This window comes from Rana temporaria, chromosome 10 (assembly GCF_905171775.1).
Source record: "Rana temporaria chromosome 10, aRanTem1.1, whole genome shotgun sequence".
NCBI classification, from domain to species: domain Eukaryota; kingdom Metazoa; phylum Chordata; class Amphibia; order Anura; family Ranidae; genus Rana; species Rana temporaria.
The window spans coordinates 148,940,479-148,952,227 of record NC_053498.1 but is presented as its reverse complement, the minus strand read 5'-3'; the positions used below and the strand labels follow the sequence as shown (position 1 = coordinate 148,952,227).

General features: G+C 45.6%; 1 protein-coding gene across 2 annotated transcripts; it reads right to left on the bottom strand.

Moving 5' to 3' along the window:
- Positions 1-4,280: 4,280 nt before the first annotated feature.
- HES3 (hes family bHLH transcription factor 3) lies at positions 4,281-8,279 on the bottom strand. Of its 2 annotated transcripts, none has more exons than XM_040326952.1 (4): positions 7,916-8,279; positions 7,718-7,813; positions 7,530-7,611; positions 4,281-4,892 (listed from the first exon to the last, which is right to left on the bottom strand). In XM_040326952.1, the coding sequence occupies exons 1-4, from the start codon at positions 8,045-8,047 to the stop codon at positions 4,486-4,488; spliced, it is 717 nt and encodes a 238-aa protein (XP_040182886.1). In that variant the 5' UTR covers positions 8,048-8,279; the 3' UTR covers positions 4,281-4,485. The 2 variants fall into 2 exon arrangements, with proteins under 2 accessions (XP_040182886.1, XP_040182887.1); XM_040326953.1 differs by having other exon boundaries at positions 4,281-4,889.
- Positions 8,280-11,749: the final 3,470 nt, after the last annotated feature.

Genomic DNA, 11,749 nt, shown 5'->3' with positions numbered 1-11,749 from the left:
TTTATATAACATACTGTTATTGTTATACTAGTTATGTTGGTGTCATTTGGTTTTCAATCTTCCTAATTTGTTTCTGTTTATTATTAATTATATTTAATATAAAAAAATATATATTTCTGTGGCATAGTTGCACAGCTCAATGTGTTTTGTCTTTATCCTACAGATTTTTATATATTTTTCTTTTATTACCTCAATGTGTTTTGTCTTTATCCTACAGATTTTTTATATATTTGCTTTTATTACCTCAATGTGTTTTGTCTTTATCCTACAGATTTTTATATATTTGTCTTTCATTACCTCAATGTGTTTTGTCTTTAAATTATAGATTTTTATATATTTTTCTTTTATTGCCTCAATGTGTTTTGTCTTTATCCTATAGATTTTTATATATTTTTCTTTTATTACCTCAACGTGTTTTGTCTTTATCCTACAGATTTTTTATATATTTCAACTGCTTTGGAATGCCTATTATGGTATTTTCCCATGCTTTTATTATGACCTACACAGGATCATCTGTGAATTCTAGGATAAAAGTATATAATATTAACACATACAATACTAATTGTCCCACAAAGCTTTCTCTAGGTTTATATATTTTCTTGCCCATTTTGAATAGTTTGGTTATTTGTAATTTAAAAATGGCAGCGGTAAATTAGGTAAATGCAAAAAAAAAAAAAAAAAAAAAAAAAAAATGTTTTTACTTTTTTTTTTTTTATTTGAATATTATTTAAAATGAGAACAATATGGTGATGTGGCGAATTTGTAGTTACCAGGTAAACACAGAGGCCTCTAATCTCCTGGTTTTGTGTGGGTTGCTTTGTAGTCCAGCGTATAGAATTGCAAATTTGCTGAGACAAGGCGGTCAGAGGCCAGAAGCTGTGCGTGGAGATTGAGCGTGAAACTGATTCGACTCAATCCGGCCTCAGCTCAGCGACATGTCACCCCTTGCTGGGACCAGAACATTTTAATTTTAATGGAAGTTGTCAGCTAATTTTCCACTAGTTAATGTCAGAATGGAACTTAACAGAAGTTAGGGACAAGAATTGCTTCACAGACGGTTTGTACCAATTATTTATGGCCTGGCTGCATGAATTGCTATATTGGTGTGTGGCTCTGGCCTTCCCTGGGATGCTTTCATTTGTACCAATTAAACTCTACAAATCTGGGCTCCTCCTGCATTTGGACAATTAGGAAATAATTTATTAACCACTTAAGACCCGGAACCAATATGCAGGTTAAGGACCTGGCCCCTTTTTGCGATTCGGCACTGGGTCGCTTTAACTGTCAATTGCGCGGTCGTGCGACGTGGCTCCCAAACAAAATTGGCGTCCATTTTTTCCCACAAATAGAGATTTCTTTTGGTGGTATTTGATCACCTCTGCGGTTTTTATTTTTTGCGCTATAAACAAAAATAGAGCGACAATTTTGAAAAAAAAACAATATTTTTTACTTTTTGCTATAATAAATATCCCCCAAAAAGATATATAAAAAACATTTTTTTCCTCAGTTTAGGCCGATACGTATTCTTCCACCTATTTTTGGTAAAAAAAAAAAAAAATCGCAATAAGCGTTTAACGATTGGTTTGCGCAAAATTTATAGCGTTTACAAAATAGGGCAGAGTTTTATGTTTTATGGACGCCGATGGACGCCGCGCAAGACACCAAAACTGTAAATACTAAAATGTTTTTTTTTACAGGAATGCCGGTCCACATTAGGGGTGCGCGCTATCCCCCCGCAGCGCGCAATACCCCGATAAATACGGTATATAAAAAAATAAAAGAAATAAAAAAATAGACCTCCGGACCTCTAAAAAAAAAAAAAAAAGGGGGTTGCCATCTGGGGCCCTGGGGGGATCCGGGCCCCTCACAGGTGGTACTGCCTGTACCCCCCTGATGGCGGCCCTGCCTATCATAACCCAAGGTGATGGCGGAAGCCCTTGAGTGTGATGCTGCCAGCCCAATTCTCTATATGTACCCCACCCCCCCCCCTCCCCGTGATACTATTCGAAAATATCAAATAAATGTATAAAAAAAACCATCAAAGTTCCAGCACCTCTTATCCACTCTCCCGAACACCCGTCCTCTGATGTCTGTGGCCGGCTTTACATAGATAACATTTACTGAACGTCTGTTTGCTCAGGACTTTCTGATGGGATTTTTCCGGCAAATATTTATTTAGCCTCAAAGTCGGAAAGGAGCCACTTTGGCAGCTTAGGCTCCTTGAAGCAGCCCCTCTGCTAGGACAGCATTGTGATGTAGAAGGGGGTAAATATTTGCTGGAAAGCTTAGCTGGGTATTTAGGGTATGAATGTTTAGAGAGAATAAAGGGTTTTATTAAATAAACTGGGATAAAAGACGCAAGTACTGCGACCGAGGACAGTCAGAGAGTTTTTCTGGTTCCAGGACTTTTAGACTACATCTTTTACCTAAATAAACAGTTCATTGAAATAAAAAATAAAAATAGAAAAAAAAAAAAAAAGCACAATACGCGCCTTTCTTAGACATCCTCCTTCATGCAATATGTAACTAAATGTTATTTTTTTTTTATGGATATAGATAAATCTAAGGAACTATTGTAAATGAATAAAATTGACTTTGTATTTTAAACAAGAAAATGCATTTCCTGCAGAAAATGCGTGGGAATGCTGAATAGCTGGATTGCTAAAGCCAACTGGATGAATACCGTATATACTCGAGTATAAGCCGAGGCACCTAATTTTACCACAAAAAACTGGGAAAACGTATTGACTCGAGTATAAGCCTAGGGTGTCCATCTGCATGCCTCACTGTGCCTCACTTTGCCTCACTGTGTTCAGTTAATTAAAATGTATTTAAAAGTGGTCAGAGATATGACTATCCCCTGATCCAGATAATCGTATGTCTACCGTATGTCTACTGGGGATGAGTGTAACTAATTCCGCGTACACACGATCGGAAACTCCGACAACAAAACCGTGGATTTTTTTCCAACTCACCCCTCCACGGTCCCCTCACTCTCACCCCTCCACGGTCCCCCCACTCTCACCCCTCCACGGTCCCTCCACTCTCACTCCTCCATGGTCCCCCCACTCTCACTCCTCCAAAGTCCCCCACTCTCACCCCTCCACGGCCCCCCACTCTCACTCCTCCACGGTCCCCCCACTCTCACCCCTCCACGGCCCCCCACTCTCACTCCTCCACGGTCCCCCCACTCTCACTCCTCCATGGTCCCCCCACTCTCACTACTCCACGGTCCCCCCACTCTCACCCCTCCACGGTCCCCCCACTCTCACTCCTCCACGGTCCCCCCACTCTCACTACTCCACGGTCCCCCCACTCTCACCCCTCCACGGCCCCCCCACTCTCACTCCTCCATGGTCCCCCCACTCTCACTACTCCATGGACCCCCACTCTCACCCCTCCACGGCCCCCCCACTCTCACTCCTCCACGGTCCCCCCACTCTCACTACTCCACGGTCCCCCCACTCTCACCCCTCCACGGCCCCCCCACTCTCACTCCTCCACGGTCCCCCCACTCTCACTACTCCATGGACCCCCACTCTCACCCCTCCACGGCCCCCCCACTCTCACTCCTCCACGGTCCCCCCACTCTCACTACTCCACGGTCCCCCCACTCTCACTCCTCCACGGTCCCCCCACTCTCACCCCTCCACGGTCCCCCCACTCCCGCCCCTCCATGGTCCCCCCACTCTCACTCCTCCATGGTCCCCCCACTCTCACCCCTCCACGGTCCCCCCACTCTCACCCCTCTATATATATATATATATATATATATATATATATATACAGGGCCGATCCGCCCTATAGGCTCACTATGCAAGTCGCTTAGGGCCCCACAAAGCTGCGAAGGGCCCCCCAAATTACTAGAGGCCCCGCCTGGTGAGAAGTCATTTTCGCCCCCTCACCCCGCTTCTCAACTCGCTGGCTGCATGGGAGAAGAGGTAAGAAGTCAGCACCCCCTGCTTCTCAATTTAATATAAGATGTCATTTCCGACAGCAGAACACCCCCTAACCCTGCTTCTCAACTTTCTTTAATGTGACATGCCACTGTCGTCAGCGCCCCCCGCTTCTCATTTTTAATGTGCCATGTCATTTTGCTTAGGGCCCCAGGGAGGTCAGGATCGGCACTGTATATATATATATATAATATAAAAAAAATACTACAACAAAATGCTGAAGTGCTTGTACCCTGTAGATTTTTAATTTTCTTTGAATGAAATGCTTTTCATTTTACTACATTTTATACAACGATTCCCCAAATGCAAAATGATGACAAACAATTCTGTAAAAAATAAAATTTATTGTGAAAACCGGCATAAAATGCACAATTCTTATAAATAAAAGCCTTTGTAATCTACACAATTAGACAAACAAATGTGGAACCTATGTCTGGCATATACAAAATAATTTATATTCTTATAAAGAACATGTTCTTCTCTCTCCTAGGGAGCTATAGATATATATATAGTCTTTGTAGCTGCGCTTTCACCAGGGTCTCCATACGCTCTGGTCTGGAGCAGCCAGTACATTGGGACTAAGGCTCGGTGACAGAGCTTGGGGGGAACTGTTGTTTGTTTGGCATGGCAGTGGCTGGTGTGGCATTGTCCTGAGCTTAGTGGGTTTGTTGATGGCACCAGGTTGGCTCAGGTTGGCAGGGAGCTGGTGGTCCTGGGGGATGACAGTTTTGGATGCTGCACTGCAGGTGATGCTGCTGTCCTTGGTCCTGAACCCGGCTCCATTAGAAGAAGGATGAAGTGAGGACACGTCTTGGATTAGACCCAGAGAGGAAGGGGGGACATATTCCTCTGACTTTATTAGAAACTGGCTGACGCTGTTCAGACAATTCCTGAAGCCAGCATGGTAGTCGGCACTCCTGAAGATGGGACCGGCTGCTGAAGAAAAAAAAGAGATGGTGAGGATCATGAGATTGATACACTTTACATTTTTATTTGTTGTGTGCCTAAAGTTTGTATAAAGTAGGTAAGTACTAGATTGACCCCCCACTCTTTCTGTACTTGATGCCATCGCCATCATGGACGATAAAAAGTGGGGGAATCTTCCAATGCAGACACTTGTTCCAGTGACAACTAATGCCCCGTACACACGACCATTTTTCCCGGCAGGAAAAAAAAAACAACGCATTTCCAGACGGGAAGGGCTGTCTTAATGAGAGGGCACACCTGGGCACTGCCCAGATGCATGTGGGGCCCCTGCACTTTCCCCAAATCAGCTGGTCCTTGAGCCCACGCTGCTCCGAAATTGGGGGCTCCATGATGGCACTGAGGCCCCGTACACACGACCGAGTTTCTCGGCAGAATTCAGCTAGAAACTCGATCGGAGCCGTATTCTGCCGAGAAACCCGGCCGTGTGTACACTTTCGGCCGAGGAAACCGACGAGGATCTCGTCAGGCCAAATGGAGAACATGTTCTCTATTTCCTCGTTAGTCAACGGGGAAACTTGGCTCGCCGAGATCCTCTGCGGCTTCACAAGGAACTCGACAAGCAAAACGATGTGTTTTGCTCGTCGAGCTTCTCGGCCATGTGCACCGGGCCTGAGAGTGATAGATACACAGGGGAGGCAGTCTGCCTCCTACCTACTTGATGTCTGTTTACCTGTCGTCACTGTAGGGGCCCCAGAGCATTACTTTGCCCAGATGCTTTTAAGACGGCCCTGAAAGGACTCCTCTTAAGCCTGGTGACGTCGAAGACTACAACGAGCCGACAAAACGACGTTCTATGCTTCCGCGCATGTGTCGAATTGTTTACGAGCATGCACGTTTTTTTTACCCCAGGGAAAGCATACAGACGACCGGTTTTCTTGGCAGGATTTTAGGGATATTACTGGGGGGTTACTGGACTCTTTTTGAAGGTTTAGCAGGCAAATGCAGTCATATTAGAAGGTTGGTATGACGACAGACAGCAGGGAGAGGAGAAGAGAAGGAGAGAAGGGAGTGAGAGAGAAGGGGAGAGAGAGAAAGAGAGAGAGAAGGGGGGGAGAGAGAGAGAAAGACATAGAGAGAAAAGGGGGGAGAGAGAGGGAGAGAAGGGGAGAGGGAGAGAAGGGGAGAGAGAGAAAAGGGGGGAGAGAAAAGGGGGGGAGAGAGAGGGGGAGAAGGGGAGAGAGAGAAAAGGGGGGAGAGAGAGAAAGAGAGAGAGAAGGGGGAGAGAGAGAGAAAGACAGAGAGAGAAAATGGGGGAGAGAGGGGGAGAGAAAGACAGAGAGAGAAAAGGGGCGGGGGGAGAGAGAGAAGGGGAGAGAGAAAAGGGGGGAGAGAGAGAAGGGAAGAGAGCAAGAAAGAATGTGGGAGAGAGGGAACGAGAGAAACTAAAGGGGGGAAGGGAGAAGGTAGGAAGGAGGAGAGAGAAAGTGAGGGAAGTAGATAGGGGGAGAAAGAAAGAGATGAGGGATAGAAACAAAGGAAAGTGTGTGAGAGAGAGAGAGAGAGAGAGAGAAGGGGGAGGGAGAGAGAGTGAAGGGGGAGGGAGAGAGAGAGGGTAGTTAAGGAGAGACAGACAGGAGTGGAATCGTGGAACGGAGAGAAGGAGTGAGAGAGAATACTAGAGGGAAGGAAGGAAGGAAGAAAGGGAGAAAGATAGAGAGAGGGGGAGAGAGAGTGGGGATGGGAGAGAGACAATTGAGAGAGATAGAGAAAGAAAGGGGGAAATAAAAAGAAAGGGGGAGATAAAAAGAAAAGGGGGAGAGAGAAAGAAAGGAGGAAGAAAGAAAGAAAGCAAGAAAGGGAGAAAGAGAAAGAAAAGGGGGAGAGAGAGAGAGAAAGGGGGGAGAGAAAAAGAAAGTGGGGGGAGAAAAAGAAAGGGGAGATAGAGAAAGAAAGGAAGAAAAGGAGGAGAGAGAAAGAAAGGGGGAAGACAGAAAGAAAGGAGGAAGTCAGGAAGAAAGGGGGAAGAGAGAAAGAAAGGGGGAGATAGAGAAATAAAGGAAGAAAAGGAGGAGAGAGAAATAAAGAAAGGGGGAAGACAGAAAGAAAAAAAGGGTGAGAGAGAAAGAAAGGGGAGAGAGAGAAAATGAAGGTAAGGAGAAGTAGAGAAAGGAAAAAAGAGTGAATGAGAGGAAGAGAAAGAAAAAGAGGGGGGGGGGGGAGAGGAAGAGATGGAGTGACAGAGAATACTAGGGGAAAAGATTGAAAACGGAAGGAAGGAAGGAAGAATGGATGGGTATGAGAGTGAAAAGGAGAAAGAAAGAAAGAAAGAAAGAAAGAAAGAAAGAAAAGAGAAAGAAAGAAAGAAAGAAAGAAAAGAGAAAGAAAGAAAGAAAGAAAGAAAGAAAGAAAGAAAGAAAGAAAGAAAGAAAGAAAGAAAGAAAGAATCTTTCATGGAACAAATATTCAAAGAAGAGACATCAAGAAAGGAAGGGGGTAGTGATTTGGTCTGAAGATGTACTTGTGTGTCAATGTTTCCCCCTGTAGTCCCCTTCATGACCCATGCAGTAGAGGGCAACGTGTAGAAGAAACAAGTGTATACATTGTATGAGAATTGCACAATTCTCTCTATAAAGGAAAACTATTCACCTTGTACTGAACTCTGAAGGGTCTTCAGATATTTCACGGTTAGCTCCAGTATGTCGGCTTTCTCCAGTTTGCGTTTTCTGATCTGGAAAAGGAATAAATGTCATTATTACCCTCTTGTCCCCGATGAATGGTGATAGTGGTGTAAGATGGTCATCCTAGGAAAGGTTTGTGATTGGTCCTATACTTACATTCTGGGAATAATTCCTCTCCAGGAGAGATTTGAGCTGCTCTAGGGATACATTGATTCTGGCTCGTCTCTTCTTTTCCATCAATGGTTTAGAAACCTGCAGAGACAATTACCAATTAATGTTGTGTTACATTGTGTCACACCAATACAGAAGCTGAAAGCATTGCATGGGATTCTACCATCCAACCAAAGTACTGACCTTCCTGAAGCTGCTGGGTTCTCTGGACTCTGTGTGGGTCACCATGGTGGAGGAGAAGGAGACTTGGACTACACAAGGCACAAGAGTTTGTTGCTGTAATGCTGCCACTGATGGAATTCCCATATATACCATCCCTCTATTTACATGTCAATAGGACACTTGAACTGAGGCCTTTGCCTCTCAAAAGACAAAGAGCCACTCCAATGTCCAGTCATCCATGAAGTCTTTTATAGTTCAGGGACTGAACTCAGCACTGCTGGGCTTATTGAACCTTCTTGTATGGGGAAGTCAGCACTGCATGGACAGACACATAGGAGGTGTACAACTGGGTAACTTACAGACTGTGAAATACACTTGTGTCCCCATCTGCAAGGAGGAAGGCAAATGTAGGGATCTTTATTATATGTTGGACCGAAAAACAAACAAAAAGTATAATGGTGACAAATAAGTCTGCCTTCTCCTATAAGAATATATTTGTGAATATAGGTCTGAGATGGAGAAGATTGGGCATATTACTGGGGGGGTTACTGGACTATTTTTGTAGGTATAGCAGGCAACTGAGTGATATTGAAAAGTTAGTGAGATGGAAGACTGCAGGGAGGGAAGAAGGGAGAGAGAGAGAGAGAGAGAGAGAGAGAGAGAGAGGGGGGGGGGAGAAAGGGGAGAGATGTGAGAGGGAAGGGGGAGAGAGAGAGGGAGAGAGGGGAGAGAGAAGGGGAGAGAGAAAGAAGGGAGAGAGAGAGAGAGAAGGGGGGGAGAGAGAGAGAGAGAGAGAGAGAGAGAGAGAGGGGAGAGAGAGAGAGAATGGGGGAGAGAGAGAAGGGGAGAGAGAGAGAATAGGGGAGAGAGAGGAGAGAGAGAATGGGGAAGAGAGAGAAGGAGAGAGAGACACAAGGAGGAGAGAGCGAAGTGGAAGGGAGAGAGAGAGCAGGATAAATGGGGAAGGAGAGGGGAAAGAAGTGAGAAAGAGAGAGAGAAAGAGAGAGAGAGAGAGAGAAATAGAGAGAGAGAGAAGGGGAAAGAGAGAGAGAAGGGGAGAGAGAGAGAATAGGGGAGAGAGAGAGAATAGGGGAGAGAGAATGGGGAAGAGAGAGAAGGAGAGAGAGACACAAGGAGGAGAGAGCGAAGTGGAAGGGAGAGAGAGAGCAGGATAAATGGGGAAGGAGAGGGGAAAGAAGTGAGAAAGAGAGAGAGAAAGAGAGAGAGAGAGAGAGAGAAATAGAGAGAGAGAGAATGGGAAAGAGAGAGAGAAGGGGGAGGGACAGAGGGGAGAGAGAAAATTGGAAGAAAAAGGGGGAGAGAAAGAGACAGAGAGAGGAGAGAGTGCGAGAGGATAGAGAGAGAGCGGGGTAGGGAGGGAGAGAGAGGGAAGAGAGGAGGGGGAGAGAGAAGGAAGATAGGGAGAGAGAGAAAGAGAGAGAGAGGAGGGAGAGAGAGAGAGAGAGAGAGAGAGAGAGAGAGCAAGGGCGAGAAGGGGGGATTGTAGAAGAAGGGAGAAAGAAAAAAGGTAAAAAAAGTGAAAAGAAGGAGAGATAGTCAAATAAAGTGGGAAGCGTGAAAGAGAGAGAGAGAGAGAGAGAGAGAGAGAGAGAGAGAAAGAGACAGACAGACAGACAGAAGGAGGAGAGAGTGGAGTGGAAGGGAGAGAGAGCAGGATAAAGGAAGAAGGAGAGAGGGAAAGAAGTGAGAAAGAGAGAGAAGGGGGAGAGAGATAGAGAAGGGAGGGAGAAAGGGGAAAGAAAAGGGGGAGAGAGAGAGGATAGAAAGAGAGAAGGGAAAGAGAACGAGAGAGAGAGAGAAAGGGAAAGAGAGAGAAGAGGGGGAGAGATAGAGAAGGGAGGGAGAAAGAGGAAAGAAAAGGGGGAGAGAGAGAGGATAGAAAGAGAGAAGGGAAAGAGAACGAGAGAGAAAGAAGGGGTGAGAGGGACAGAGAGTGAACGAAAGTGGGAAGAGTGAAAGAGAGAGACAGAAGGAAGAGAAAGAGGAGTGGAAGGGAAAGAGAGAGCAGGATAAAGGAGGAAGGAGAGGGGTAAAATAAGTGTGAGGGAAAGGGAAGGAGCAGGGCCATCTTAATAGCATCATGGGCCCCTGAGCAAAGTAATGCTCTGGGGCCCCTACAACGATGACAGTGCAGGTAAACAGACATTAAGTAGGTAGGAGGCAGACTGCCTCCCCTTTGCATCCATCACTCTCAATGCCATCATGGGGTGCCCAATTTCAGGGCAGTGTGGGCTCAAAGACCAGCTGCTTTGGGGAAAGTGCAGGGGCCCCCATGCAGCTGGGGCCCCTGGGCAGTGCCCAGGTGTACCCTCTCATTAAGACAGAGAGTATACTAGAGAAAAGGAAGGAAGGGAGAGAGAGAGAGAGGGTGGAAAGAAGAGAGAGTGGAGAGAGAGAGTGGGATAAGGGAGGAGGAGGAGGAGGAGGAGAGAGGGACAGGTATAGAGGAAGAAAGAGAGTGAGGAGAGAGGGAGAGAGAGTGGGGTTGGGAGAGAGACAATGGAGAGAGAGAAAAAAGAGGGTAGAGAGGGAGAAAGATAAAATTAAAGAAGGGAGCTTTAGAGAGAGGAAGAAAGAGCGCGAGAGAGAGAGAGAGAGAGAGAGAGAGAGAGAGAGAGAGAGAGAGAGAGAATACTAGAGATAAAGATTGTTAATAAACAGAGAGGAGGAAGGATGGATGGATGGGATGGATGGATGGGTGGGTAAGTGTGAGAGAGTGAATACAAGAGAGAAAAGGATGGAGGGAGAAATTAGAATGGAAGATACAATACAAGAAACAAATCATAAACAGAAAGAAAGAAAGTGAAAAAACGTGATGAGAGAGAGAGAGAGAGAGAGAGAGAGAGAGAGAGAGAGAGAGAGAGAGAGAGAGAGAGAGAGAGAGAGAGAGAGATGGATTTAGGAAGGAAAACAAAATGTAGAAAGATAAGAGAGGGATGGAAGGAGAAGGACAAGAGATGTATGAATAAAGAAGAATAGAGGTGGGACGATATAATAGGAGAGGAGGGAAGACTTGAAGAGAGATGAAGACTTTGGTTTATTTATCATTCTATGTATTTGGGTTCCAGTATCTCAGAGAGAGGAGATCAGTAGATTGGGGGAAGATAGTCGCACAAGTCCCAGCATGGTGTCCTGACTTCTCCCTTGTGGTCACAGGTTGCTTTTCTCTTCTGTAGAGGAATGAAGATCCCACACCTCATCCTACCCCCTGGGGGGGCACACTCAGCCCCCTCCCTCCCTCTCCATCCAGAGGTGACCCCCACAGAGAGATGGAGATGTGGAGATGACAGCAGGCTGCCACTATGTCTAATGGGCGATTTTCTGCTCTCTGGAGGTCGGAAGTAAAAGATGATGACATGTTCCGCTTCAGATGAAGACATAGGGATCATAGGGATCACAGGGAGCACTCAGCACACTCTGATTTCACAGGAGCTCAGTCCTCCCACCATAAAATCACATTTCTATTCAGAGAGGCTGATCTGGATTGTATGTCTGGTGTCATCACACCCTGAGATCAGCCCCCCCCCCCTATTCTTCCATAATTCCCCATATAATAGACAATTGTCCATCATTTCAGGGGAAGGTCTCTATTTCTTCCACCATTTCTCACAACTTTTATCCCCAGATATTTGCTAGACCTATTATAAAACTGACCACACTAAGACATCTATCTTCTCCTGTTGTGCACTGAGAAGCCCAATCATACATGTGTGAATTTGTAGGTACCAGCGATCACAAACAAGAGATAAAACATCGATTAAAATATCAAACAATGCACCACAGAGGCCCCGTACACACGACAGAGGAACTCGACGTGCTTGGCACGTCGAGTTC

Excerpts from the sequence above, each read along its gene's own strand:
- HES3 (XM_040326952.1), bottom strand. The coding sequence starts at position 8,047 with ATGGTATATATGGGAATTCCATCAGTGGCAGCATTACAGCAACAAACT. Across the intron at positions 7,612-7,717 it reads AGAGGAATTATTCCCAGAAT|ATCAGAAAACGCAAACTGGA; the intron begins GTAAGTATAGGA and ends TTCCTTTTCCAG. Across the intron at positions 4,893-7,529 it reads CCTTCAGAGTTCAGTACAAG|CAGCCGGTCCCATCTTCAGG; the intron begins GTGAATAGTTTT and ends TTTTTTCTTCAG.